Source organism: Xenia sp. Carnegie-2017, unplaced genomic scaffold (assembly GCF_021976095.1).
Source record: "Xenia sp. Carnegie-2017 unplaced genomic scaffold, XeniaSp_v1 HiC_scaffold_16, whole genome shotgun sequence".
NCBI lineage: Eukaryota > Metazoa > Cnidaria > Anthozoa > Malacalcyonacea > Xeniidae > Xenia > Xenia sp. Carnegie-2017.
The window spans coordinates 823,324-851,094 of NW_025813469.1; the positions used below are offsets into that span (position 1 = coordinate 823,324).

Below are 27,771 nucleotides of genomic sequence, written 5' to 3' on the forward strand. Positions count from 1 at the left end.
TGATCAGCTGTGATCAGCTGTTGACGGGTTGGTAGCAATGAACAAAGGATAGTAAAATATTCCTCCTGTTTTTCTCACAATGAACTTTCATGACGGAAAATAAAACTCCTTGGCTCGGTTAGTTATCTTAAGGCAAGGTGGAAAAAAATTTGATCATTTAATTTAAATTTATTTCGTCTACAAGCGACGTATATCCGTTTAATTTCCCAACTAACTACCTGACGGATTGAATTTCGGTGTACCACGGCATGCTTTTTGCAAAATGGCGAACGTTTGTGTGCCGTGATCGTCCAATAACAGCGAAAAAAACTCCATTGCACTGTGCTTGAAGCTATTGTTTTCAACCTTAAAAGTATTTCACATTTCAAGATAGAAGTTTTCTTGCGAAAATTTCATTCTGCAGGTATATGAAAATAGCTTTTTTGTTGTTTTGTTATCGTCATGATGCTGGGGGCAACACTGCAACAGTGAGAACTTGAGAAATTTGATTCCATTAAAGTAAATTAAAGCAAATTTCTTCGTTATGTAGCTTTATGAGATAAACAAGAACCTTTGTAAATCATATAATCAAAGTTATTTCCGTGAAAATGTCTTACAATGGTGGAAAAGAGAAAAACAGCATTAATGTGCAGGCCACTGCAGATGACATGTCAACCATTACCAAAAATGATGCGCTAAAAATGGATGGCCTCTCATTGAAAGATGTCGATTCATCAATTAAAGACACCGGTCTTGATTTGGATGAAGGAGAGTTAGGTAGGATTTTATCAATTAATTATCTTCTACTTCAAGAACAGTTGTCAACAATGTCAGCTGTTGTTGAATTTAATGAATCAACATCAAATTCCTGCTTTCTATTTAATTTCTATGTTATATTGTTTGGAACTTACCTCTTCCTCAGACTATGATGAAGAGGATGGTGAAATTCCCGAGGATAAACTAGCACCTGCCATTAAGGAATCTTCGTCTAATGTTGAGATGAATGCTCTTAGCGATAAGTTGGAGAAAGTCATGGAAGATGGTGAAATGGCAGATAGTGATGTTGAAGAAGGAGAAATCCAAGATGAAGGAGAAGAAGGAGAGATTTTATCTGATGACGAGGTGGCATGGATTCCAAACTTAAAATTAATATCATTTATTATAAAAAGCAGACAAAGTGTCTAATGCCATTTATCATTAATGAACTAATAAGTATTTTGTCTTTTTATATTAGGCACAAGGGAAAAAATATGGTAAAAGAGCAGAGGTATTGTTATTCATTTCATGAGTCACTTTCTGTTGTTTTTTTTATTAGAAGAAAAAACATTCATCTACTCCAGAAATATTGAATTCTCTCATTGCAGGTTGGAGAATTAGAGGAGGGCGAAGTGTATGAACCTGGACAGCAAGGTGTTATATTCCTTTCAATTTCATCTAATGTAAATGTTGTATTGCCTAAATGAACAGAATACCCTTCTCGATCTTTCATTATTTCCATTTATGTTGATTGAAACAAGGCCTAAAAATCTGTACAGAAAAGAGGATATTTTGTAAAAACATACATTTCATATGTTTAGATTTTACTCAGAGAAAGTTGTGTCGATACTACAGTTTTTCTGGTATTTTGATTATTGACATTTTATTGACATTGATGTTTATTAATGTACCATTCAGAGGCTTGTTTAATTTGTGGAAAACAATTGATTAGGATTGAATAAAATTTTTAGGTCATTGCTCTTGGGGTATGGGCTGTAAATTTCTCCATCCTGGTTTCAATGATAAAGGTTGCTAATGTTCCTCATTCCATTTATGAGATTTAAATAAATAGGGCATTGTATTTTCACTGTCTAGGCTCATATGTGATGTTACCTAATCCTGGATTGTATCCAACACCCGTTAAACCTCAGACAACATCAAGTGAGAAACAAACTGATAAAGCATTATCACCTACACAAGTTTACCCAGAAGAGCCTCTTGAAACAACCAAGGTACATGTAAATATTTGCTTCAGAACACTAAGTGCATTGACAGGCATAAGCATTCCATGAAAAGTTCTTTCTTAATATGTAGTATTTCACTCTAGAGATGTGGGGTTCCAGAAATTTTATTTCAATTTCAAAGAAATTTTGCTTATTGGGATGAGTTTCAAAAATTCATACACTCATGCATCAGATTTAATTGTTTATATATTCTGGAGGGTGCTCTATAATTATTTTGTTAGTTTTAAAGAATGATAATTGCATTTATATTGCTTCTTTGAAGACAACTGAATCCCAATTCACATTATAAAAGTCAACATTTTTTATTTTTACTCTTCAAAAGTTACATGAGATCACTAATGTTTAAGTTCATAGCAATTGTGAATGACTCTGTGTTAACTCTTCCTCTCTGTGGAATGCTCAAAATCATATAACACGTAAAATTTTATGGCAGAGTGCATATGTTCACGTCAGGTAATTTAAACATGGTGGCTAGCATAAATGTAATTTATGATGATTTTTTATTATTACACCAGCACCATCATTTTTATATCTTTGTAAAAACTTAAAAGTTTTTGAACAACTCAGTTATTTATTTCAGTATTAAATACGAGAAGGGAACTAGATAGTTCTTATTTGGCCTTATAGATCTTGAGTGGTTTGCTTAAGATTCATGCAACAGTTAATGGGAGTTAAATTGTGAAAGAAATTTAAAATGTATAAAACGTGATGTTTAAGGTTGTCTTAAATTATAAGTGTCAGAAAAAGGCACAGTGTCAGAAGAAGTTAATTGAAACATTGCTTGGTTTATTTTATGAGAAAACAAAAAGATAAAATTCGAAAGCAAAAAACCGCGTTTTCGGTACTGGTACATACAGTTGGTCTTTGGCATGACGATGAACTTGGAGAGTTGGTGAAGTTGACTGCGCATGCTCAGATGATTTCTTTGATAATTTGCGACTAAGTGAGCTAATTGCCACAACTGTAGTGCAAGTACATATAGTTAGCCGTTGCCATGACTATGGACAATTAATCAAGTGGACTGCGCATGCTCCAGCGCATGCGCAGATGATTTCTTTAATAATTTATATCAAAGTGAACTATTTACTCCAAAATTGGTGCAAATAGATCCTTACTCCAGTTGGTTGTTGCTATGATCATGAACATAATTGGCCAATCTGACTAGCTTGCTTGAGTGGTCTGCGCATGCTCAGATGATATCTTTAATAATTTGTCACTAAGTGAGCTATTTGTTGTGAAATTAGTACAAGCAGATTCAGATAGTTAATGCCATTGAATTTTGTTTTCCGACATTTCATTCTTTTTGAAATATTTACGCCTGCAATAATTTGGTCAGAAGTTTTGATAGATAAAACCAAAACAATCGGATTTTTGGCCTACACAACTCTAAGGACTGTGTAGCTTCATGTTTTTTTTTTCATTATTTCTTTTTCTTTCAGGCCAGTGCAAAAAGCGAACGTCTTGCAACGGAACGACTTCTTCGTACTACTAAAGAAACGCCATGGGAGAAGGGACTTCGTTTAGCCAAAGAGGTTGTACAATTAGAACAATTAGTACCTGTATTAGCAATACATTTAGAACAATTAGAACAATTAGTACCTGTATTAGCAATACATTTAGAACAATTTGAACAATTAGTACCTGTATTAGCAATACATTTAGAACAATTTGTACAATTAGTACCTGTATTAGCAATACATTTAGAACAATTAGAACAATTAGTCCTGTATTAGCAATACATTTAGAACAATTTGAACAATTAGTACTTGTACTAGCAGTACAAATAGAACCATTAGAACAATAGGTAATGTGCAAGTAGTACAATTTTAACTTAACAGAATTAAATTGTAACTCATATATTTTACTACGTCAAGTTATACTTATCAGAAGTGATCACATTTAACAAAAAAATCAATTTTATTCCAAAGCCATCATCAGAGTATATACATAATATATTAATCCTAAGGATTAATAAAAAAATCAATGTTCACAATATTTTATTGTCAGTCAACTGCAACAAGTCCCAGCAACGTTTTTCACGATTTTTGGGAGTGCAGCACAACCTTGCTTCATATTTATTAGTTTATTAAGGACAGTGTAGTGGATGTTGTATGTTGTTGTAAAAGTTGCCCGCTTGAATGTATTTTGTTGTTGCTTCCCACTTTCGATTTTTTCTTGTATTTCATGTTGTTCGTTGAATTGTTACAGCGCAAAAAGATGGCGCAAGAGAAGCGTGGATCGGATGCCGAATTTGAGCAAAAGAAAATGACGTTAGGTATAACTGTGGATATACGTGAACAAGATGGGAACAAAGAAAACATGCGCAGGGACGTACGGGATCTAAGAAATAAGTTAATAAGGAAGGAGAGAGGTTTGTCGCAAGATGATCAAATCAGACGTGGCAGAGAGGTTGACACGCGTTCAAGACCTTCAGATGAATACCGATCAACTAAGGTTGACGAGCTGTTTCAAACTATCATTGAGTCATTGATTTTATGATCATTCTCATTGAACTCGTGACTTATCATTGTTTGTTTATTTGATGATTTATAGGAGAAAGACAGAAGAAAGCGTCGTGATCAATCGACGTCACCTGATAGGTACAGAATATTGTAGTTAAATGAAGACTTGGTTATTGCGAAATTTTTTCATGCTTAACTCTTTTCTTGCTCAACTCTTGCAGGAAAGAGGAGGATAGACGGCGTCGCGAGGAGAAAGACTTGGAGAAGGAGAAACAACAACGTGATGTAGACAGAGAAAAAGAACGCGAAAGGGAACGAGAAAAGCTTCGCTTGAAAGAAAAAGAGGATGATGAAAGGAAGGAAAAAGAAAAGGAAAGTCAACGTGAGAAAGATCGTGAGAAAGATAGAGAGAGAGAAAGAACGACGACGGCAGTTGGCTGCTGCAGCTGCTGAGGTTTGTTGTGTAAGATGGTACAGCAATGGTTGTCTGTGTACATCAAGAGGATCTTAAGGAATGTTGAGGAGAAAGTTATTAGTGGTAATGAAGAGCAACATCTAGTTTACAAATAGCCTTACATGCATATCATCTTCTAGGTAACCAAGACAACGACGAAATTTGGACAATCAGGGGACACTTGGGTAGATCCATGGAGACGAGCGCCTTCGCCAAAGGCCCGTAAACGATCTTCGTCGAGCTCGTCTCAGTCCTCCTCGTCTTCATCGCAATCCAGTTCTCCATCTAGGTCACCTTCTCCTTCGAAGTCAAAGATTTCCGAACCATCAAAACATTCTAGAACTGCGTCCGAAGAATCAGAGAGTAGCTCGTCCGATGAAGATGAAGATGATAAGAAAGCTGTTTCTTCTAAAGAACCATCACAACTTTCTACCACAGATAAAGAAACTTTGCAACACGGAAAACGAGATGAGGAAAAGTCTTCAAATGATAAAACGACTGAGTAAGTTTTAAGTGTTGGGATTGGGGTATTGTACTTGTATTTCATATTTGCATGAAGCGTGATTTTTATTGATTCGCAGTTGTTTGAGAGGCGACTCTTAACTTCGTATATTTTTGTATAATTACACAGACGGGATCAGAAAGAAATTGACTCGAAGTCAAAGTCACTCATAGAAGCTGTAGATATATCACCACCTCGTGACACATCACGGGAGAAGTCACGTGACACGATACGTCACAAAACAAAAGGGGATGAATCGGTTGTGAGTAGAACCGATGGCAAGTCGAAGATATCTAGATTAAGTGAAGTAAGTGAGTTGTATACTCATTTGAAAACTTATGACTACTTTTATCAGTTAATGATGCTGCTAATTATCTTGATTATGTATTGCTTTGTAGGAAAAAGCTGAAAAACCATCGCAGCAGGAACCAGTGTAAGTAAAGTAACTCGCTACACTCTTCATATTTTGCTATCGTTTGTTATAAGATATTATAGTTACACCGGTCTTGCACGTAAGGATTCGTCGTCATTGCACACCCCGACTGCGTAACCTACCCGGTCCCCACCCAAAATAAGATATTATAGTTACAACGTACACACGTCTGTGTGGATTATAGTTACAACGTTCACACGTCTGTGTGGATTTCTGTTTTCCCTACAAAGATGCATCACAGTCTGAAATTAGAGTCACTTATTAATATAATCTTCTTTTATTGGCAGGCATAAAATATTTTATCCTTAACTGTTTTAACGATACACTAACAGATTGAAACCGAGCAACAGCGAATCAAAGATAATGTCGGTACGCGATGCCAGTCCTATCAGCTCAGCAAGTAGTGGAAGCAGCAGTGACGATGATGATGATGATGAAAGCGGAAGTGAAGAAAGCGGAAGCGATTCTGAAGGAGATGATAATGAGAAACAGGAGAAGAAGACGAAGAAAGTTGAGAAGATGGATGTGGATAAAAAAGTAGATGCTGTTAAGAAAGTAATAAACTGTGAAGTTTTTGATTTTTGTATTGTATGTATTTTTACATTGCTGTTTATTTAGGAGGAAAGTTTCAAGAAAACGGAAATGTCACGTAGAGAAAGCAAGATTGAGGATATTTCCGATGACGAAAATATGAAAATGAATGATGACGATGATGGTGAAGATGATGATGATGAAAGTGGAAGCTCTAGTGAAGAAAGTTCTAGTGCAGAATCCGATGAAAGCGACGAAGACGAGGAGAATAGTAGCGAGAGTGAATCAGAATCAGCAAGCGAAGAAGAGGAAGCTAAAGAGAACGTGAGGAAAGATTCACGAAAGAAAGAGGAGTCGTCACAACTGAAATCACGGCCTGTTGAAAAACATCGTGGCGAGAAACATGTCGGACAAACGTCACGACATAATAATCACCATGAAGAAAGTAGATCAAGTAAAGCAGCCTCGTCTCCAAAGTATGAGCATTTTTTAAGTTTATTTTTATTTGCCAATGTTATGTTAGTCGGCAACTTCACCTTGTTTTTGTGTTTTTAGTCTTCTGATCAAAGAAAATCGTCAGATCAAAGGCGTTCTTCATCTGATCAGAGGAAACAAAATGATGCCCACCAACAATCTGATACACGCAGGCTTGCTGATTCTCGAAAAGACCCGGATGCTCGGAAGCAGTCGGAGTCACGTAAAACCTCAGATTCTCGGAAGCCGACAACAGACCCTCGCAAAGAGTCGAGATACAGTCGTCAAACCTCGCCAGTGCATTCAAAAAGCAATAGTATATCATCATCGAAAGATCATCATAGCCACACAAACAGCTCCTTGCGCGGTAGTTCTCAATATTCTAGTTCTCGTAGTAACCATTCTAGTTCTAAGCACGATTTTAACAAAACACGTGATAAATCACGCGATCATACACGTGATAAATCTCACGACAAAGCACATGAACATTCACGTAAAGAGACTTCTGATCCGCGCAAGCGCTCGCGTGAAGATAGTGAGTCTGGCGGTAGAAATTCAAAAAATAACGCGCAACACGATGTTGCCAGTAAAACTGGTACCAAGTCCCCCACGACGTCTTCCAGCAGACGTGAGGAGCTACTGCGGGAACTACGGGCGGTAGAAAGTGCTATTGAACGCAAGCGAGCTAAAATTGAATAATCTTTTGTTCAACTGCACCTTGTCTAAAACATCTTGCTGTAGTTTAATGAAGGGCTAAGAAAGTCAGTGTTTTGTATAAGTCAGAATGTCTCTTTTATCAATAACAATTTAAGCATTAACCTAATTAATATTTCTGCTCATTAAACTCTAGCATTTAAGACATTTTGGTTGAAGAATTGCGGTTTGGAAAGGTCACTCAATAAATTATCGTCATTGTTGACTGGTTTAAGATTGTGATTTAAGATTGTGGTTTAAGATTGTGATTTAAGATTGTGGCTTAAGATTGTGATTTATGTAATGCATAATAGATTCCTTTCATCATCATTAGTTGATGATGAGTTCCGCGTTCGACAACTCTGCCTTTACGTAAAACCAATATAGCGTCAGCATTTTGAATTGTAGACAAACGATGAGCTATGATTATAGTTGTACGACCAATGCTTGCTTTTTCCAACGCTTCTTGAACAATCTGTTTGAAAATGAATGAACAGAATAGATGAAATCTCATAAAATGCCCTGAACACATGACAATATAGGCAATAAAACATTCAAAGCGTTGATACGAGAAGAATACTTTGGTATATGTGTTTATTTGCTTCGCACGTAACTAAAACCTTTTAACTGTGTATAGAAAGTTTCATTAAAACTTTTGCTTTTGGAATAAATCTCCATTAGAAGATTTTCCCTAATTTTTTTATTCACCTTTTCACTTTCGCTGTCCAATGCAGAAGTTGCTTCATCTAGTAAAAGTATTTTTGGATCGCGAATTAACGCTCTTGCGATAGCTATTCTCTGTTTTTGACCTCCAGAAAGCAAGGTGCCTTTGTCACCAACCATTGTCTCATAGCCCTATCATAGGTAAAGATACATCTAATAAAATCGCAAATTTCTGGCTAAACTCCGATTTTTGTATAGGTATGAGCTTACTTTAGGTAAGGATGAAATGAAATCGTGAATATTTGCAGATTTAGCGGCTATTTCAATATCTTTGTCAGCAAATATCTTTGTCGTATCACCATAAGCAATGTTATCTCGTATGGAAAGATCAAATAACACAGGTTCTTGAGATACAAGCCCAATCTGACTACGAAGCCATTTCAAGTTTAATTCTCTTACATCTTCGCCGTCGATCATCTGAAATATTAACACGAACAATTGAATGGTCTGTCTTTAAAGATCCACAGAAAAAGATGTGAAAAACCATACTATTACGTCATTTAGTCTCGTCTCGTGCTGTAAATTTAGAGCCTGGGGAAGAGGCGGGAAAATAGAAAATGTTTGACAACACGGACGAAGAAGATAAGAGTGAACAGCGCTGACAGCGCTATATTTTGATAGAAAATGCAAGAAAAAGAGTCAAAAAATTATGGTAAAGACGTTTAAGCATTGTAAAAATTTAGATCTGTTGAATCTTTTTGTAGGAATTTGTCACTGTTGAATCTTATGCATTTTAAAAGTACTTTATTCAAAAAACATTTTTCCGCCGAGCGCAGCAGTCGACAATTTCAGAAAATGTAGGATAAAGCATGCACCAACTTGGCACTGGCCTCGACAAACAAACAGATTTTAAAAACTCATAATAATCTGACTGTTTTTTTGGAATATTTTTCATCCTAGTTTCAAAAGTATTTAATATTTATATCAATGTTATGCCATTTTAAAAGCAATAATATCAAGATGGCAGCCATTCCACTCACCAGAAATCCTGAGTTAATATCATACATACGTTCAATCAAGGCAATAGTGGTACTCTTGCCACAACCACTTGTACCAACCACTGCTACAGTTTGACCAGGTTTGATAGTCATGGTTAGGCTTCTTAAAACCTTCATATTTCGTCTAGTTGGGTAACGAAACTGAACATCTTTAAATTCAATTTCACCATTACAGGAATTCTTGAGATAATTTTGAAAGAGTGGGTTATTTCGTTGACATTATAGACATTTTTAAAACGAGAAAAAACATAATCTTACTGGTATTTTGCCTGCATTTGAATAGCAGTCAATATGTGGTGTATTACCAATAAGGTAGAACACTTTGTCTGCTGCTACTTTTGCACTATAATAGTCTGGAGTAATCGAAGCAACTTGACCAATCATGATGGCCACCACTAGAATTGTTACAATTGACCTGGTTTTAAGAGAAAATATGTTTCATTAGGTTTAGTAAGTAGAGCAAATTTGTCCCATAAATATGATAGGAAAGATAGTTAAATCTCTAAAATTATAATTGTGCACGTGCAACTGATGAACTAGGGTCATCATTTGTACTTTGGAGACACCCATCATTTGAGAATAGATCACGCAAGTTAACCTTTCCAGATAGGATAAGACGAGACACAACAATTCCTAAGGAAAATCTGTTAGCAGCTATGAAAGATAGAGAATACTGGAAAGATGTGGTGAGTTCAATCTCGGCTGAGGCCGCAAGATGATGACAATAATACACTAGTTAGATTTAAAGCAAAATTTTATCATCAAGACTCTTACTTCATCATTTCTGCGACAGTTATATCACCTTTCACGATGAGATATCCACCATAACGAAAAACAACTGCCAGTGATAATGAAACTGTACCCATCATTGAGCCTGTTGCTAAACCTGAGAACTGACTTGTCCATTTCGCCTTCCTGTAAGTGTTTATCATAACTGTGGTATAAATGCTAGGAGAATATTTATTCTAATATTGCTGTGTTTTAATTCTTCAAACTTTGATAAGATATTTAAAGTTTTTTTACGACACGACTATCTTTCAACATTACCTTAGTGGTATAGAAAGTGTTGCTTTATATTTCTGAATAAATTTTCTTTCTTGTCCCAATGACACAACTGTCAGGATATTTGAGAATGTTTCCTCTGCCACCTTAATAATATGAAAAAAGAAACCCATCATTTAGTTGTTTTCAGTGTTCATTTATAACAGTCCCATTTTCTTACCTGACCAGAGGAAGCAATACTCTCGTCACTTTGTGCAGTATGTCTTAGGGCATTTGATAATTTGTGTGTCAGCAAGCCAGCAAAAAAAAGTAGTGGCATAAAGCCCAACATAATCAAAGTCAACTGCCAAGAGCCAGTGAAAGCAACGATAAGTCCACCAATCACTGATACCACCGCACCCAACAAGAGACCAAGTTGTGGACCAGTTGCCTGTTGAAATATATGTAGTAATATATATATATTTTCCACATCAAGTGTCAGTTGTGATGCTCAAGCCTTTCGTACCCCTTTGATAACGGAGACGTCAACTGCTAATGACGTGCAAATTGCTCCGGTACCATGTGATGTGACGTCAAAATATGATGTTTCCTTTAAAAATACGCGCTTTAGTATTTGTTGTTGTGAAATTGTTAAGAAATTTGGCACTTTCTTGCCTGCCTCATGTAGGCTGAGAACGAGAGCTCTCTTAGCCTTTGGGTTAAAGGTTCTCCAGCTTTGGACAAAAACCAATCCTAAGAAAATACAGTGGAAGACAATCAATCAATCAATGTTGCTTTGCTAAAAAACCTGTTGCCATAAACTTAATGATAACATCAAAATTGATATCGACGTACCCTTAGAAGACCACCTAAACCTGAACTAAAGGCAATGAACAAGTAGAAAAACAATAAATCTCGCGCCTCGTCGTCCATTGCATCTCTTTCCTTTGGCTTTCTTGTGTCGTGTCCAAATGCCTATATCAAAGAATCACAGATTTCCATAAGCTTCCTTTCATTGAATTCAGGCCAATGCCCTAAGCAATAATGTTTGTTCTACCTCGTATATTTTTCCAAATGCAATGCCATAAAAGACGGGATACGCTCCCCAAAGACCAGCACCAATGCAGCCAACAAATAAAGACTTCCACTCTGGAGCATTCATTTTCAAAATAGTCCAAAAGGACACTGCTGGAATATCGTCATGTTCAGTCTGTAGCTATAAGATCAAAGAAAACGTGACATCATGACGCAAAGTAAGAGTAAAGATTGATGCTTCTGGTTATGAAAATACTTAGCGCGGTTGTCGTAATATTGGAGAAAAGATGAATGTTCTTATGTGTTAAGTATACTACTCTCCACCCACTTACTTGAGAGTGTCTAGACTTGTCTTCACTTTGAGATACAGTGCTCAATGATTTCAATTGAAAAGCCTGCTCTAAAACATTTAGTTTTTTAACAGATGCCATTAGTTTTTTAACAGATGGTCTTGGTATTACTGATTAACATCAGCGAGACTTCATGATGAAAACACAAATTAAAAGCTATTCTGTTACTTAGCTAACTCCAAAGAAAATTTAGCCTTGAATACCTTCTTTAACGACAGCATCCATGTCGTCATCATCTTTGTTCTGAAAATTATCGTCTTCCTGATACTGATCCTGTTGTGTATTTTAAAAGTTAGCAGAAATTGATATTTCAATTTCGCTTATAAACCATTCCATTATGGAAGATGTTTAATGTTTAGTTTGAGAGAACAACTAACCTGTAGTTTTACTAATGAGCTGTACAGTCCATTAAACGACATTAATTCATCATGAGTACCCGTTTCAATAACTTTTCCTTCTCTTATTGCTACGATCATGTCTGCTTTCTTTATGGTGGACAACCGATGTGCTATCACGATTGTTGTTCTTCCTTTTCCTGCCTGTTAACAAAAATGAAGATGGTTCTACACATTCAAACCAAAGCGAAAAATATCCACTAGTACTCCGTATTTATCCTGTACACCCAACAACCAATATCCACTAGTATTCCATATTTTTCCATCTCCACCCAACAACCAATATCCACCAGTACTCGATATTTACCCTGTCTAGTGCTTCCTGTACGACAGCTTCACTCTCAGAGTCCAAGGCAGATGTGGCTTCATCTAACAATAATATTTTAGGATTTCTCACTAAGGCTCTTGCTATGGCTATACGTTGCTTTTGACCACCACTCATTTTTGCTCCACGTTCCCCACATTGTGTTTGATAACCCTTAGGAGAAATGACAATTGTAATGAATGACTCTTGTTGGGAATTTGACTGTATATATATATTGACAGTGTAAGTCTTTAAACTGGTTTTTTAAACGCCTTTATCAAAGAATCACAAGATGATAAAAAAAAGAAAGCTTCTAAGTATGTAAAGTTGATCAATTATAAAACAGTGACAAAAAACAGTGTTTTTGATTGGACAGCAGCAGATACCTGTGGAAATTTTTTAATGAAATCGTGAGCGTTGGCCAATTTTGCTGCTTCTTCTATTTCAAGTTGAGAAACGTTCTCAAAACCGTAGGCAATGTTCTCTGCAATTGTACCTGAGAAAAGCACTGGCTCCTGGTTCACAATTCCCACGAAACCTCGAAGATGGGATACATTTATATCTTTGATATTATAACCATCGATGAACACTGCTCCTTGCACTGGATCATAGAATCTTTCGATCAATTTCACTACAGTACTTTTGCCGCAACCACTTTCGCCAACTAGAGCGACCGTTTTTCCACTTGGAATTTTTAAACTGAAGTTCTGCAAAATCTAAATTGTATTTTGAAGTGTGGTGAACGTAGCTGTGAAGTTGAATAATTTAATGTGGCTTTGAACAGCTGAAAGTACGTCCTAAATTATAGCGTGTATCTATTTCATCGTATGAAGAGACAGTGATCATCGATCATGCACGAACAATAAAATGTATCATTACCCGTAAAGATTTTCTTGTGGGATAGACAAAATCTACATTAAGAAATTCTACAACTCCTTTATTGATGACTGGTGTCAAACCATTATTTGTAGATGCGTCGATGTTTGATTGCTGAAAGTGGAAAATATTGATTGATCATTCAATACAATAGGATGACGGGTTTTTCGTGCATGGACAAGCGTATGCTTACTCTGTCAATGATGTTTAGTATTGTGTACCCTGCAGCTTTGGCTGCAGCAATAGCTTTGCTGCTTGTTGCCGTTTGTCCAAGGACTGCAGCCGTAGTTGTAATGGCGAAGAATGCCTGTAATTTTAAAGTTTGAGTTCTTAAATGAAAACTGTTGCTACACTAAGAAAAAGATTAACAGAATGCTTCTCCGTGGACAAAATGTAAAGGAGAAGACGTAAAGAGTTATCTCACTGTTAGACCGTCTCCTGGTGAAGCGTCTCCGTTCTTTACAAGATGTATCAGATACCTTAACGAATACAATACAATCATACTTGAAATTAATATCTGTAGAGCAAGAACAAGTGCGATAATTGATTGAGCAACTGCCTTTAACCTTTAAAATGGAGGCTTAGTCATCCAAATGCAACATACAAACTTGAAAGGCGAAAAATGTACAGTGTGATTCTTACCAGATAGCTATACCGTAATTTGAATACAACGCAAGCATAAACGTGCCAATGAAAATTCCAGATGCACGTCCCTTTTTTATGGCTAATTTACACGCTTCTCCTAGATGCTCGTTGTATCTAAGAATAAAGATGGATGAAACCAGTTTCATATTATCGAATTATGTTTATATGGATTTGACTGACGCCTGTCATATATTCCTCATGTGTTATTAGAAAAGAAATATATCTTTGAAAACTGCCTTACAATTCTGACTGTTTGTGTTCACCACCGAATGCGGCTACAGTCCTGATGGAGGAGATACTTTGTTCTGCTACGTGCCCAGCTTTTCCGTATGATACAAGTTCTTCACGAGTATACTTTTCTGTGGCCTTCAACACAACAAAAATGAACGAAAGTACTTAATAAATAAATGGTTACATGTTTGTAAATGTAGATCGTCCAGGTTGGTATAGTCCTGAGAAGGACTGCTTTTGTTGTTGTTGTTGAGAGAGAGACTGGTTATAAAGAATATTTATATTTATATTTATGTTGTTGACTGGTTATAAAGAATATTTATATTTATGTTGTTGAATGGTTATAAAGAATATTTGTTAGTGAAAGGTATTTCAGAGATGGAACGTAGATAACATGCATGGTCCTAATGCCATGTTCAAACCTTTGCCATAAATGTGCCGAGTACGATCATTACAGGAAACAAAGACGCCAAGATCAAAGAGATTTGCCAACAGTATATGAATCCAATTACATGACCAGCAATCAGTGATACAAGACAGGACACCATGTTGCCCAGTTTATAACCAATGCCATCAGCAACTTTATCAATTTGGCTAGAAAAATGATAACACGATCACGCGCAAAATCAAAACTATGTCTTACGATGTATTCAACGAATGAGATTTATACGCATTCAACCACTATTGTCACTCATTTTCGGATCTACTAGCCTCATCTTGGAAATATTACGAAAAGCAAGCACTCACTCTGATAGAATAAAGTTGAGTTCACCACTGGAATTTTCATCAAACCAACCAACTTCTTGGTAAATAGCATTTCGAAAAAGAGCTGCACGCATTTTATATGCTTGTCGTTGAGCTGCCAGACCAAAAAGACCTAGACCCATCCAGGCAAAACTAAAGTTAGCGAAAGCTATAGCAATGTACCATAACGCGATAGTTGTTAATGATTCTTCAAGGTCTGGTTCAGTTGAGTTACTGATGTTCATTTTCCACAGAGTGTACTCGACAAAATCGTCCGTTGATTTGCCAAAAATAATGAATTGTGCAGGGGATACAAATCCATAGATGAAGCAACCAATCGTTGCAAGAATTAGTAACACTTTATCTGTTTTATCGATGAACCTAAACTGAAAGAGATAAAAAAGGCTATCGTCCAATTCTTAGGATAAATACACGAATTAAAGAGTAAGTGAAAAATAAGCCATCTATGATCGTTACGTACCAATGATTTAAAAGATACTTCATGTGGTGTTTCTCTATGATAAAAGAATACAAAGAATCTTTCAATTGGTGAATGTCTATCTCATCTTGATCTCATCTCTTTGGTCCTACTATTTCTTTGTATATAAGGGAGCCTGGAAACTAGGTTTTATGGAAACGAATGATATAGTAGCCTTATGACTATTTGTCACGCACGAGAATGAGATTAGTCTGGTGAAGTGCGGGGAGGGGGGGGGGGAGGAGGAGGTCAGATTTATAGGTGATATAGGTCAATGTCTCGCCATGTCACAATGTCCTTGCTATTGTCATATACAATCATATTGTCACAAAGTAATTTTTTCATGAAATGACTTGTGCTCTATTGTGTTTTGTAAATCAAATGCTTTCTTACAATTCAAACATGTCGGTTTCAAGTCCGACGCATTTCATTTTACGTAGTGTTCAATCATATTTGTTTTAATTGATTTTGTTCAGCTATTTGTACTTCGTGCACTTTACCGTATACTTCGTTCTTTTTTACCTGTTTTCACGATAAACTTTAAATTAATTACCTCGATTCAGTGGAGCTGGACGGCTGAAATCCAATCTTTATCGGTGAACTGTCACTATTTGACGACAGAAGGAGCGTGTTTTCGTCAGCCTTCATCATTGTTACAATTCCTACTACTCAAAATCATAAAATTGTAGCGCTGTAAATACCTAAAACAAGTCGGTTACCATTATTGTTCAATGACAAACCACAAAAAGTTTTAGTCCATCATACTTAGAGCGATCGTGTGTGAAAATTATGCTAATATTGTCCTATTCACAGGAAATGTATACGTGTGCAAAACATTTACTGGTTCTTCTTTAAGTGGACGGTTGAATGCTCTAATGTCTCACGGCTCAAGTTTCTATAAAAAAATTAATACAAGCAAGTGGGATATACATCTGTAAAATCTGACGATTTCATCTGCTTTTCTTGAACAACATATGGCATTTATGTGTGTATTATTCTCCATCATGATGATTATACAACTATTTTTAATTATCGGTATTAATCCATAGTTTACAATTGTATAAAGTTTAGGAAATTATATTGAGTTGCTCACAGCATAAACTAGAACAATATCACAGACAGTGTGAGATGAGAATACAAAGCTGTCTCTTTAAAAACCTAAAGCAACATCTATAGTATAAGAATTGGTTTGGTTTCTTAGAAAGAAAACATTTCTTTTCTCAATTTGGGAACATTTCTTGCAAAGCTTTTATGGCTTCTTTATGTCCACCGTCTGCAGCAACTTTCAACATATTCTTTATTTCACTAAAGATGTGTAGAAATTTTATCAAAACTGATACACTTATAGTTATATGAAAACCGACCTTTACCAAAATATACTTACTTCTCTTGAAGATCGGTCTTGTACCCTTGAAAATGTGCTGCTACCAAGTTATACGCACCTCCTGGATGACCGTTGTTTGCTGCTTGTCTAGAGAAGTTTAATCAACGATGCTTAAAAAGTCCTCTATTGTCGCACACTTTAATTTAAACTAGTTAGTGAGACACTCATTATAGTCACTTACTATTCTAAAACACTCCGTAGGAATAAAGCTGTTACCTGAACCAATACATTGCTTTTTCGTGGTCTTGCGTCGTTCCATCTCCTGTCGCATCGAGACCGTATATAAAAGTACACAAATATTCTCATTGGAGAGCTTGGTGTTTTAAAGAAAATTCTGCACTCCCTTATAATAATATACATTTGCTAATAGCAAGTCTTTGAATCTATCAATGTGGACTACTTTAAAAGAGTTGTAGGGTTGACTTCTTAATATCATTCAATGGTTTTTGGAATGTAAAATGGAAATAATGCATTTTCTTCAAATTCAATCATTGTAAAAATTAAATGAACTCTATGTTTTTCGTTTAGATGTAGAAGCGTTGGTCGATGTTTTGTTGTATTTTTTTTGGAAAACAAATGATGCATCATCAATAACGGTAAGAAATGTACATACTCTATCCTATGTTGTACCTAGTCATACCTCTGAGATATCTATGCGCTATATGATGTTGAGCAGTCCCACTACCAATTCTTGCGTACGCATGCGCAACGTGAAAGTGAAGATGATCAATATAGTAGTACATATACACGAAGAACAATATTACCGATAAGACAACGGTCACCTAAAGATATATGAAATGGAGGTTCTTATCAGATCCCAAAATCTTTCTTTGCAATTAAGATCCCTAGGAATTCATATTCGGCAAAGCTCCATGCAATGATTTCTATGTAGATAAATTGTTGTGCCTTCGTTTTATCGTATTCTGATTGTGTTTTGACACAAGAGGTTTTTAAGCGATGAGTAGATTTTCGCAGTAGACAGTTGAAGGTCATGATATCTTCATACAAGGAATTTCTATTGCTCTAAATGTTCCATAAATGTCAGTGCACCAAAAGCTCTTCGACAACTCACCTCTATTGCGATAACCCACCATGGATCAGGTTTTTTCTTTCTGGCCAGGTAGACTTTAGGTCCATATGGTAACGTAGGATCATATTCATGTCCACCTTTCGACCATGGTGCTTTGTAACGTCGTCTTGGTACTTCTTCTTTCTCGCTGTCCGACATGTTTTTTCCCTCGTAACATACGGAAAGCAGTCGTTTAAAATATTTGCAAGGACGTCAGAGTTTGTTTTGCAGCAGGTTGCTATGAAAGCTACCAATTGAACGTTCGCGTTAGTGGGGCAGGTGTCGTCAGTCAACGTTGCCATGGTAATTGGAACTGTTATCGTCTGAGTACCCGCTATCGTTAAAAATCGAGTAAATTATTAAAGTTTGTGATTGTAATCCAAAAAAGCCAGAAGTAGTTTATCAGAGAACTTTATCAAATGATAGTATGACTCGCAAGCGAGTATTCTGTCTACATCACGCAAGGACATTGCAGTTAGTTGCTATCCCACGTTGTACCTTAAAATCATCAAGTTTCACATCATACATTATTAGCAACAAAGAAATAAAGGTCAAATGCGTGTGTCAGATAAAAAATTACAACGCTGAAACGAAGAACGCTCAGAATGAATCAAATGTTGGATCAATGTGAAATTTACAGTTTGCATTATAATGCTGTTACAAAGAAATTATCTTTATTCAAGGCGTTACAAAGATTAAGGAAATTCAAGATGACATCTTCCACGTGTCATAAAGGTACTGTCAACGAGTCAAATCCTTCAATGCCACATTTCATTCCTGCCAGTTTACAACCAAACTCCAATGCATCTTTAAGACACATTCCTTGATTCATACAATATATAACTCCTGCTACAAATGTATCTCCAGCACCTAATGTATCAACAACTTTCACTGGAGGATATGCAGTTGATGAATACAGCTCTCCATCACAAATGTATCCCACAGCACCTTGTTCACCCCATGGACATATAAGTATTGTGCCAGACTTTACTTCCTTTGACAAATTGTTCACACATTCTTGTGGAGAGCTATAACCTAAAAATTGGGCATAATCTTTGCCAATGAAGACAACATTGGCTATAGTAAGAAGCATTTTCAATTCATCACGCTTCTTCTCCAGCTCAACAGAAATTTTGATTTCAATGTTGTGCGTTCTATTGAAGTCCCTGATTTTCTTAATCATTTTCTTGATTTCGAGTTCATTTCGCCTTCCTTCAAAGTGAATCCAGGTGTATAAAGTCAAATCAAGTTCATCAAAATGTGAAAATGATAATTCTGGTAAATTATTTCTGCTGTGAATGATGGTTCTTGATCCTGTCTCATGATTAACAACGACACATGAAGTGGGAAAACCACAGTTTTCATGCAAAGGACAGTTGTCAGTTGAAATTCCTCTCCTTTCCAGTTCCCCTCTCACAAATCTCCCTGCCATGTCTGTGTTAAAGGAGCATAATACGTCACAGTTGACCTTCAAAGTCTGTCGTAAAATCACAGCAGTATTCGCTGCGTTTCCTCCTTTCTGCCATTTCTGTGATAGTGCTCGCATGTCTTCATCTTCTTTAGGATAGCTATCGACTGTATTCACGATGTCTAAGCAAGCCAGACCCACTATTAATACTTTTCGTTTTTCCTCGCGTATAATATCTTCCATCTTCGACAAAGAAACTAATCTTTATATTTAATACTTTTCTATAAATCGATTTTACCAACGCTTACATTTCAAAAGTAAAGTTTTCATTTTTGAACTCGGTAATCGTCGGAAATAGCCGTACCTAGCCGTAAACTAATTATATTCTATGGTAATTATAAAACAAGCGAAAGCCAAGTACACTGTTTTTAAATCTTGTGAGATAAAATTTCTTTATGAACTGGAAATGTGCTCATACTGGATTGGTTTTATTGTTTTTTTTGTAAAAAAGTATGGTCTGAAATGTCATACCTAAAATGGCGAAGAAAAAATGTCCTAAATGTGAACAGACCGTGAGTATTTTGCTTTGTCGATAAATTCATTCAGAAATGGACAAGAACAAACAAAAATTAATTAAAATTTACAAAACATTTTACCACTCGATCATAAAACTGTTGATCAACGTAAAAGATGTGAAAGTTGTTCTAAACTTTCAATACAAAAGCACTGTTACGCTTGATATAATTGAAATATGGTTTAAAAGTTTCTAATCACCGTTTACTTTATTGGGGTATTTTTTTTTGATTGATTGTAAAATAATCAGCTTCCAGTAGCTTGCAAATCATGTCCGTGTGGTCATATTTTTATGGCAAAGAAAAACTCAACAGCCAAAGATTCAGAAGGTATGCACCTAACTATACACGAGTTTGATTTTTCTAATTCATTAAAATTCATCCCAATTTTATAATCTTCAACAATACTAGGCAAAAAAAGAAAAATACAATCAAATAGAGTAAGATTACGGCCAGAAAGAACAAAACGAGAAATACCTGACTATGAGTATGATGATGACATTGCTTGTGCTATGGATGTTAACTTATTCCCGAAGAAGATTAAAATGATAGATGAAAATGGTTATGGTGATTATAATGATGTTTTCATTCAAGAGAAAGCTGAAATGGAACAATTACATAACATGGATGTATGTCTTTAATAATGAACATTATAAATTGATTTTTTGTTGTGATGAAAATTACTTTTATTAGTTGCAAAGATCACAAGTCAAACGGAGGAGAGGTCGACCTAAAGGCTCAAAAAATAAGCCCAAAGATGACAATGCTGTTGAATTATGGGAAGAGAATGAAGATGTAAGTTGTGTCAGTTATTATATTTTGTAAGCAGTCATTTTTCTTTTCTTTTTCTTTCTAACAACTATCTTTGACAAGATAAATTATGACTATCACAGCAAGATTTGATAGGTTTCTTCTTTTATAAACTGAATTGGTCTTTAAATAGTGCAAGGAATTGAAATTAGAAAAAAGCAATTCAAGAAAGAAAGACTTGAATGAATTGCCACCAATACCTGAAGAGAAAATAATTGCTTTCAACCTTATCCTTGAAGACATAAATGAAAGGCTTATTTCACAGAATAAAATAAAGTGTGTGTCAGGGTTATGACAATGACAATGGTTTTCAAGACAATCTACAATTGTTGTATAGTTTGCTCAATTAATGAGCTGGTTTGGATATCAGCTGGTTAAATGAAGTGTGCTCATCTGCAGTCTTATGATTGTAAAAAGATAAACGCAAGACCTTCGGCTTTGATTAGTTAAATGTATTGGTCAGGCAAGTTGAAATTTTATTAGTTACCATTTGATGTGATAAACGTTTTGTCAAACAATATATACTAGTCTGGAGAGAGTTTACAATGAAATATTTATTTTCTTACCCAGATTTTTTTTTGTCAATTTATTACACATTTCTACATGCATACATGTATTGTGCATCATCACATTTAAGTGTGCCTAATTTATGTCAGGTTTAGTTTTGCTTTGTATTAATAAAGTTTTCTAAATACACCAATCCCACTTCCAACATGTAAAGATACTTTAAGCAATATTTGAAATCTTCGCTATGACCCATTTTAAGTTTGACATGAATAAAATATAAACTTTAACTACTAACAATACAAAATTTTTGTCATTTTTGATACTTTTTTTGAAATTTTTTGTTAAAAGTTATGAATTTATCCAGAAGAGTTTGTAGCTGATCCTTAGGAGGAAGGATAGTCATTCTAGAAAAAGAAATAATTAATTATTAAAGTCCTTAAACTTTTATGGTGTGAGTGATTTCAAAAATCCTTAGGTAATACCTAAAATGATAAGTTCCTTTCCTTTGACCAAAACCACTTCCTGGTACCACACATATACCTGTTTCATTTAACAGTTCCATGCAGTACATAAAATCAGGTTCTTGTTTAAGTGACTAGAAAAGCGTATGAAGTATTCTGAAATACATACGTATGTCCATAAAGAAATAGTTTCTCAGAAAAAGTACCTTTGCTTTCTCTATTGCTAGAGTTGGAATGGTAATTTGTGGAAATGCATACATGGCTCCCATGACTTCATTACATTTTATTCCATCAATTTTATCAAATGCCTCTGCCACCATTTTGGCACGTTCTTTCAATGAAGTTAAAACTGCATTTCTTTCCTAAAAATTTCAAAAATAAACTTCAAAATGAAGATTACATTCATCAAGGTTATTGTCGAGTGATTAATATACCTTATTAAATAAAGGATATGAATCTTCTCCTTCCTTTGGGGGATTCACAACAAAATCCATAACACTCTGCAATTAAAGTAAACAGTTTGAACCTGGGAGTATTGTTACATGTTTGTAAATGTAGATCGTCCAGGTTGGTATAGTCCTGAGAAGGATTGTTTTTGTTGTTGTTGACTGACTGTTCGACAACCTTTGTGGTAGTCATCTTCAGAGTCAAAACGACTCTGAAGACGACTTCTTTTGACTCTGAAGATGACTACCGCTAAGGTTGTCGAAATGTCAGTCAACAACAGCCAAAACAGTACTTCTCAGGACTATACCAACCTGGACAATCCACATTAACAAACATGTAACTCTGCAATTAATATAATTATGGAGTCTTACATAAACATAATTGCAAACATATATTGGTCTATGCCCTACACTAGTTGCGGCATATTGATCTCATTCAAAGCAATACATGTATATCTGCCATATAGCTGTAGAACAAAGCCTTGATCTCACTCAAAGTAAAAGAAGCATACCTGTCCTATTGTTGTAGAACACAGCTTTGCAGATAGCATCTTTCTTATTTGATATTTTACATCTGAGTCAAGACCTATAACTTCCATGTAACCGCCACGAATACCACACCTTCAAGTTCAAAATAAAGAATATCAAATTAGCTCACTCATCTCTTATTGCTCTTGCAGTTTAAAATACTTAAAAACTCACTCTCCAACATATCCCTTTGAACAGGAGTGAAAAGATGCCAACTGAAAGTCCTTATATTCTTCTCCTAAGTCACGCACCACTTTCTTAAATGAGTGAAATTTGGATCCCTTGGCATACACATTCTCTTGATACACTTCATCAGCAAATAGAAATAATCCTTCTTCCATGCAAAACTGGATGACTGCTTTGATATTGTCATAACTCAAAACTTGTCCTTGAACCAGAAAAGCAGTTCTATTTTAGTGAACAATAATGAAATTGCGATCTTTTCTTTACCATGTATTTTTGCAGGATATTCAAACCTGTTGGATTGCCCGGATTAATAACACAAAAAAGCCTTGGACTACAGTGATTTCTTGCTTCATTTAACGCACGTCTCAGCTCTTCAACATCCAATGCCCAATTATTTTTTTCATCCAAATAATAATTGATCTTATCATACAAAAGAAACTTTAATTGGTTTCATGTTGGATTGCATGAAAACAGGACTCCTTTCTTACTTGATAAGCTCCAACTTCCGAGATTGTGGCTGAATAAAGAGGATATTGTGGAATGGGAATCATGACACCAGTTTTTTCTTCTGCACCCACGCTTACAATGCATTTCATCATATTCTACCAGAAACATACATATATACACATCTACATCTCATTATTTTTGCTATTAGAGTATAATTTACTCTTTACACATCTTACCTTAATACCTTCACTTGCTCCACCTGACATAAAGATATCTGATGGATCACATGTATAGCCATCTCTTCTTTCAATAAAGTTGGCAACATCGTTTTTGATCAAATCTATTCCACTTGAATCAGTATACGCTCCTAAATATACATGATAATTACAAAATTGCTTCATCCAGCATATTTAAATGCTTAAACTACACATACCAACACTGCCACCACGACATGAACCAAGAATCTTTCTCACTCTTTCTTTAACATCCACTGGATATTCATTACAGTTTAATAAAGATGGATCCAAGCATAGCGATACTACCTATCAATGAATAAATTACCACAAGTTTATTTGTCCGCTCATTGATTCATTTTACTTTTACTTTACAGCTTTCACTTGCCTGTCTAATAAAAGTAATAGGTTTTTGACCCATTGCCTGACAATCTCCAATATTGGCAAAGATCACCTTTGTAAAATCCTTTTTTGCACCCTGTTTTTGAATCAAGTTGTGAATTCCATAATTAACAATTATTCACTTCAGTTTTTACATGATATGATAAATTATAATGCCAAAGTTTTGGTTCATCAGCCAAAACCGAAGGCTAATTACAGATATTAGCCAATCAGAAATCTTGAATTGTGTCAAAAAAATTAGATTGTCGAAATATATATCGTACATATATTTATGCGAGGTTAGGCTTTTAAAAAGCTCAAAAGTAAAAATTCTATTCAATAATTCAATATATGGTTTAAAAGATTTAGAGTGAATAGCTTTGTATAAACATGATATAAATGTAATGTATCCTGAGACTGATCAATGCTCATTTGACATGAGGGGTGCATATTTTTCAAGGTTGATGCAGCATTGTCCTAGGTAAAGTTGTAAGGGCCTTGGGCTGTTGTGGATTTTTAGGCTCAAAGATGAGTGAACATTGCATAATGCATGTTATTACACTTTTATAAACAGAATTTTATAGACACTATTGCTAATGCATTTAATATATACAACTAGTTTTTTTAGAATAGATATGTTTCGACATCTCATGATGCCATCTTCAGTATAAGTAAAATAATAAATAATACAAGGTTTATATAAAAGTAATATGATAGATAAATTACAACAATAATAAGGAGATAAGATAAATTAATGGAAGCATCCGAGCCTGTTATAAACTAAATATTGTGTTGAATTTAAAAACTTGAAAATTGAAATCAGGGTTAGTTTTGTTGAGGTGGAAAATTAACAAAACTTAAAATCAAAGAAGCACTCCACATTAACAAAACCAACCCTGACCTCAATGTTCAAGTTTTTAAATTCAACACAATATTTTTTTATAACAGGCTCGGATGCTTCCCATTAATTTATCTTATCTCATTATTGTTGCAATTTATCTATCATATTACTTTTATATAAACCTTGTATCATTTATTATTTCACTCATACTGAAGATGGCATCATGAGATGTCGAAACATGTCTATTTTAAAAACTCTGTATATATTAAATGCATGTTTAGTAATTTATTTCAATTGTAATTTTTTAATGAAAACATGGTAATACTCAATTGCAAGTGGTGTTGGTATAAAAATATGTCATTGCCTTTAAAATGAGAAATTATACCTTTACTTAGTCTTACTGTACAATTTATAGTCTATAATACTGTTACATTAATCATCCACAGTACATAATACCATTTAAGAATTTTACTTAGGGGTGCTAGAAAATTTTGGAGGGTGCACACCTCCCTACACCCAAGAACAAAATCTGTCCCTGCATGTATCTGTTCACAATTGACTTTTGCTCAATGAGCGGTATTTTTGGTGAATCAATTAAAATTTAATGTTTAATGTTCTTACTAACATGTAACTTGCTGACATGCGAGTGATAGTGGCATAGCCAGCCCACAATTTTGGTCGTGCTATGCTAATTTTTCTGTGTTAACTCACTGTAAAAACAACAGATTTCTAAAGAAATGAATAATGCGAATGATTTAAATTTACATAGCACCACCAAAACTTGCTGGATGGTTAAGCTACTGGCTAGTGATGCTACCTTAGCTAGTTCTTCTTCCAGTTTCTTTGCTTCCTGAAATATTGGCCCACGAACAGCGTATTCAATATTTTTAACATTTGCATTTAATGTTTCCAAAGATAGAGGCTTCCTGTGTCCACCATTGACATTATTGTGATTCATTTTGATTTTTCCTAAGGAAAATATTTGTAGTGTTTTCTGTGCTTGCGAGAAACAAAATTCGAGTAGTTTTTGTACATTTCTCAAAAAGGGTGTATACATATTGCATACACTCAAATAAACCGCCAAAACAGCACATCATAATGAAGACATTAGACTACTACGTTTTCCCTTCGCTGCGTCTTTTTCTTACCTACTGTTTTTCAATTGGAAAGCTGATCTAAATTTAAGAAACAAACTGAATAGATATGAATCGACAAAAAAATAGATACAATTAAATTTTGTTACTATTTCAAGTTTTCAAGGTAGGAACCTACTTATGCCTCTTTAACTTAACAAAAAAAATATAGGCATGAAACAGCAAATTCCACGGTAGTTTCGAAGTACAATTAAGAAATAATCATATAATAATGAATGTTCAATCGTAAAATATAGGTGAAGATCACCCAATTTCCATTTATACAACCAAGCAAAATCTCGCAAGACTTTGCCTTGCGGTTAATCACGCGCCTTTATCCTCGATTCTCTAAATCATTCATTCAAGGTTGCATATTTTGAAATTCATTAAGAAATACATTGCATCTGTCGAATTGTTACTCATTGAGTACAATAAATGTACAGTAAATGAATGAAACATAATATATTTCACCTTGTTTTGAATCTTCAAGCGATTTATCAATTTTATTCCACAAAGACTTCTCAGCGTGCTGCGGACGACAGTACAAAGATTTATATTTTTTACGCGTGACGAATTATTAAGTGTAGGACCTGCCAACACCTGCCAAATGAAAATGGATTTTCTAATATTATATATTATATATTTTAGGAAATGAAAATTGCAAAAATCTATAAATTTTCGTCGAAATTTATCAGTTTCAATCAAAGTTTCATCAATTGCCTAATCACTCTGATGCTGATTTTTTTACATATAATTTACAAATTACTCCTATAATCACGTTTCCGTCATTTTGTTCTCAGCCATTTCGTCCTGCTCTTATGATCCTATCTATTTAACGAGTATTAAGTTATTATCTTGAAAGTATTATCTGCATGTGAGATTTTTTCATTCTCAGAAGCACGCTTTCAACTCATTTCAAATCTTTTTTACCTGTTACGCAAACACTTATATGAGACGACAAAGTGCAAATCGTTGTATATTTTTCTTTCAAAACGCTAATCTTTACGTCGAAGTTGTGAGCATAGACTTGATGTATAGAGTGCTCTCTTATGCAAAACATTATTTTTGTGACGCCTTCAGTTTATGCATAGCCCTTTCAACATCGTGGCGACGGACAACCCTGTTGACTTGTTTTTCATTCATGAAATTTTTATTCCCATTGGTTTGTTTGGTGTAAATATCATAAGTATCTAAAATCATATTTTCACTTTGCCAACCTAATTTGCACATCAAATGATAATGTAGCCTCTTCAGAAGAGCACCTGGCTGCTCGCAGTATTCTCGACTCCCATAAATCTTTTCATCTTAAAAATAGGATAACTCTGCTTTTGTATTAGAGATCTAAATTTTGATAAGAGTACAGCACATTGTTATCAAACAACCCATCTTGCACGTTTATTACAAGTCAGACGCTATATTAATATAGCTTTACAGACTTTGAAAATTATTAATGATATCATTACGAGGGCGGAAGTTGGGGCTTCATAAATAGCTTTGATTGGAATAGATTTGTTTGTATATATAAATATAGATATTGTGTGCAATCAGTCTTATAATAGATAAACTCCGATGAACGTAAGGTGTTAGGCAAACTTTGCCTTTTTCATCAAAAACGAACGAGTATGTTCCACTGCTGTACCTCTCTTCTTATTTTTGCTTCGTTTCTCATCAAGCGAGCAGATGGCTATTCTAACGTTTCAGTTGCTGTCATCTTTAACGGAACTTGTTCACTTCATGTCGACTGCAAGACATATTTGTCTTTTTCTCACAAGATATCTCTTGAGCCACAAAAAACCTTAGAAACTGTCGAGAATGTGAAGTTTGTTTACAAAAACCTCAATAGCTCCTCTTGTGACTTGAGAAAAGTTTTGTCAATCGTAGAGAATGTATTTGGATTTGACGTTGTAATGTTGCAAGATTTGAATTGTCGTTGTCAACAGATGCTTTCATTTTATTTAAATAATATGAAAATAAAAACAGTAGCGAGCTCTGAATGTCCAACCACTGCTATACAATCGTTCCGTGTCCCTATAGTTGAGTACTTTCCATTCATTGTGAAACATTTCGTTCACAAATG

The 27,771-nt window shown here is 35.0% G+C and overlaps 6 protein-coding genes across 9 annotated transcripts; 2 read left to right on the forward strand and 4 right to left on the reverse strand.

Annotated features, from left to right (window-relative positions):
• Window positions 1-206: 206 nt before the first annotated feature.
• On the forward strand, window positions 207-8,199 carry LOC124437096 (zinc finger CCCH domain-containing protein 18-like). Its single transcript, XM_046987117.1, has 18 exons — window positions 207-403; window positions 530-756; window positions 902-1,101; window positions 1,214-1,246; window positions 1,344-1,389; window positions 1,557-1,598; window positions 1,707-1,763; window positions 1,831-1,967; window positions 3,419-3,511; window positions 4,188-4,433; window positions 4,533-4,579; window positions 4,663-4,891; window positions 5,036-5,397; window positions 5,527-5,704; window positions 5,796-5,830; window positions 6,163-6,385; window positions 6,449-6,874; window positions 6,917-8,199. Exons 2-18 carry the CDS (start codon window positions 588-590, stop codon window positions 7,532-7,534), a joined length of 3,141 nt encoding a protein of 1,046 aa, XP_046843073.1. The 5' UTR covers window positions 207-403; window positions 530-587; the 3' UTR covers window positions 7,535-8,199.
• Window positions 7,559-16,141, reverse strand: LOC124437264 (ATP-dependent translocase ABCB1-like). 2 transcript variants are annotated; one of them, XM_046987256.1, is made up of 26 exons: window positions 15,842-16,141; window positions 15,292-15,325; window positions 14,814-15,196; window positions 14,489-14,660; window positions 14,077-14,201; window positions 13,833-13,949; window positions 13,615-13,669; window positions 13,384-13,497; window positions 13,194-13,304; window positions 12,701-13,030; window positions 12,318-12,488; window positions 11,993-12,154; window positions 11,819-11,888; window positions 11,598-11,665; window positions 11,288-11,446; window positions 11,086-11,205; window positions 10,906-10,983; window positions 10,757-10,840; window positions 10,472-10,681; window positions 10,297-10,397; window positions 10,024-10,164; window positions 9,508-9,664; window positions 9,232-9,429; window positions 8,462-8,668; window positions 8,237-8,383; window positions 7,559-8,003 (listed from the first exon to the last, which is right to left on the reverse strand). In XM_046987256.1, exons 1-26 carry the CDS (start codon window positions 15,937-15,939, stop codon window positions 7,812-7,814), a joined length of 3,804 nt encoding a protein of 1,267 aa, XP_046843212.1. In that variant the 5' UTR covers window positions 15,940-16,141; the 3' UTR covers window positions 7,559-7,811. The 2 variants fall into 2 exon arrangements, with proteins under 2 accessions (XP_046843212.1, XP_046843213.1); XM_046987257.1 differs by having other exon boundaries at window positions 14,814-15,191; window positions 15,842-15,925.
• Window positions 16,142-16,223: 82 nt separating this feature from the next.
• Window positions 16,224-17,970, reverse strand: LOC124437272 (secretory immunoglobulin A-binding protein EsiB-like). Its single transcript, XM_046987266.1, has 5 exons — window positions 17,745-17,970; window positions 17,313-17,454; window positions 16,889-16,934; window positions 16,673-16,759; window positions 16,224-16,593 (listed from the first exon to the last, which is right to left on the reverse strand). Exons 1-5 carry the CDS (start codon window positions 17,898-17,900, stop codon window positions 16,509-16,511), a joined length of 516 nt encoding a protein of 171 aa, XP_046843222.1. The 5' UTR covers window positions 17,901-17,970; the 3' UTR covers window positions 16,224-16,508.
• Window positions 17,971-18,393: 423 nt separating this feature from the next.
• On the reverse strand, window positions 18,394-19,486 carry LOC124437270 (ketohexokinase-like). The gene has a single exon (XM_046987263.1). The coding sequence runs from the start codon at window positions 19,390-19,392 to the stop codon at window positions 18,469-18,471; it is 924 nt and encodes a 307-aa protein (XP_046843219.1). The 5' UTR covers window positions 19,393-19,486; the 3' UTR covers window positions 18,394-18,468.
• Window positions 19,427-21,102, forward strand: LOC124437271 (UPF0547 protein C16orf87 homolog). Its single transcript, XM_046987265.1, has 5 exons — window positions 19,427-19,721; window positions 19,973-20,051; window positions 20,133-20,350; window positions 20,415-20,516; window positions 20,665-21,102. The coding sequence occupies exons 1-5, from the start codon at window positions 19,686-19,688 to the stop codon at window positions 20,824-20,826; spliced, it is 597 nt and encodes a 198-aa protein (XP_046843221.1). The 5' UTR covers window positions 19,427-19,685; the 3' UTR covers window positions 20,827-21,102.
• LOC124437269 (alanine aminotransferase 2-like) lies at window positions 21,071-26,274 on the reverse strand. 3 transcript variants are annotated; one of them, XR_006945631.1, is made up of 14 exons: window positions 26,166-26,274; window positions 25,710-25,736; window positions 25,379-25,530; window positions 23,728-23,817; window positions 23,540-23,648; window positions 23,343-23,473; window positions 23,148-23,261; window positions 22,950-23,079; window positions 22,648-22,861; window positions 22,458-22,566; window positions 21,934-21,999; window positions 21,709-21,861; window positions 21,521-21,635; window positions 21,071-21,442 (listed from the first exon to the last, which is right to left on the reverse strand). XR_006945631.1 is itself a non-coding variant. In XM_046987261.1 (14 exons), exons 3-14 carry the CDS (start codon window positions 25,517-25,519, stop codon window positions 21,349-21,351), a joined length of 1,467 nt encoding a protein of 488 aa, XP_046843217.1. In that variant the 5' UTR covers window positions 25,520-25,530; window positions 25,710-25,736; window positions 26,166-26,272; the 3' UTR covers window positions 21,071-21,348. The 3 variants fall into 3 exon arrangements, 2 of the variants coding, with proteins under 2 accessions (XP_046843217.1, XP_046843218.1); XM_046987261.1 differs by having other exon boundaries at window positions 21,521-21,633; window positions 21,706-21,861; window positions 26,166-26,272; XM_046987262.1 differs by lacking the exon at window positions 25,710-25,736 and having other exon boundaries at window positions 21,521-21,633; window positions 21,706-21,861; window positions 26,166-26,250.
• Between the last annotated feature and the right edge of the window lie 1,497 nt (window positions 26,275-27,771).

Excerpts from the sequence above, each read along its gene's own strand:
- LOC124437096 (XM_046987117.1), top strand. The coding sequence starts at position 588 with ATGTCTTACAATGGTGGAAAAGAGAAAAACAGCATTAATGTGCAGGCC. Across the intron at positions 3,512-4,187 it reads GACTTCGTTTAGCCAAAGAG|CGCAAAAAGATGGCGCAAGA; the intron begins GTTGTACAATTA and ends GAATTGTTACAG. Across the intron at positions 5,398-5,526 it reads TCAAATGATAAAACGACTGA|ACGGGATCAGAAAGAAATTG; the intron begins GTAAGTTTTAAG and ends ATAATTACACAG.
- LOC124437264 (XM_046987256.1), bottom strand. The coding sequence starts at position 15,939 with ATGATGAAGGCTGACGAAAACACGCTCCTTCTGTCGTCAAATAGTGAC. Across the intron at positions 12,155-12,317 it reads TACAGGAAGCACTAGACAGG|GCAGGAAAAGGAAGAACAAC; the intron begins GTAAATATCGAG and ends TTTTGTTAACAG. Across the intron at positions 10,165-10,296 it reads ACACTTTCTATACCACTAAG|GAAGGCGAAATGGACAAGTC; the intron begins GTAATGTTGAAA and ends AAACACTTACAG.
- LOC124437272 (XM_046987266.1), bottom strand. The coding sequence starts at position 17,900 with ATGTCGGACAGCGAGAAAGAAGAAGTACCAAGACGACGTTACAAAGCA. Across the intron at positions 17,455-17,744 it reads GGTGGGTTATCGCAATAGAG|GTGACCGTTGTCTTATCGGT; the intron begins GTGAGTTGTCGA and ends ATATATCTTTAG. Across the intron at positions 16,760-16,888 it reads AAAGCAATGTATTGGTTCAG|ACAAGCAGCAAACAACGGTC; the intron begins GTAACAGCTTTA and ends AAACTTCTCTAG.
- LOC124437270 (XM_046987263.1), bottom strand. The coding sequence starts at position 19,392 with ATGGAAGATATTATACGCGAGGAAAAACGAAAAGTATTAATAGTGGGT.
- LOC124437271 (XM_046987265.1), top strand. The coding sequence starts at position 19,686 with ATGGCGAAGAAAAAATGTCCTAAATGTGAACAGACC. Across the intron at positions 20,052-20,132 it reads AACAGCCAAAGATTCAGAAG|GCAAAAAAAGAAAAATACAA; the intron begins GTATGCACCTAA and ends CAACAATACTAG. Across the intron at positions 20,351-20,414 it reads AACAATTACATAACATGGAT|TTGCAAAGATCACAAGTCAA; the intron begins GTATGTCTTTAA and ends TACTTTTATTAG.
- LOC124437269 (XM_046987261.1), bottom strand. The coding sequence starts at position 25,519 with ATGAATCACAATAATGTCAATGGTGGACACAGGAAGCCTCTATCTTTG. Across the intron at positions 23,474-23,539 it reads ATGTCGTGGTGGCAGTGTTG|GAGCGTATACTGATTCAAGT; the intron begins GTATGTGTAGTT and ends ATGTATATTTAG. Across the intron at positions 21,862-21,933 it reads CATATCCTTTATTTAATAAG|GAAAGAAATGCAGTTTTAAC; the intron begins GTATATTAATCA and ends TGAAATTTTTAG.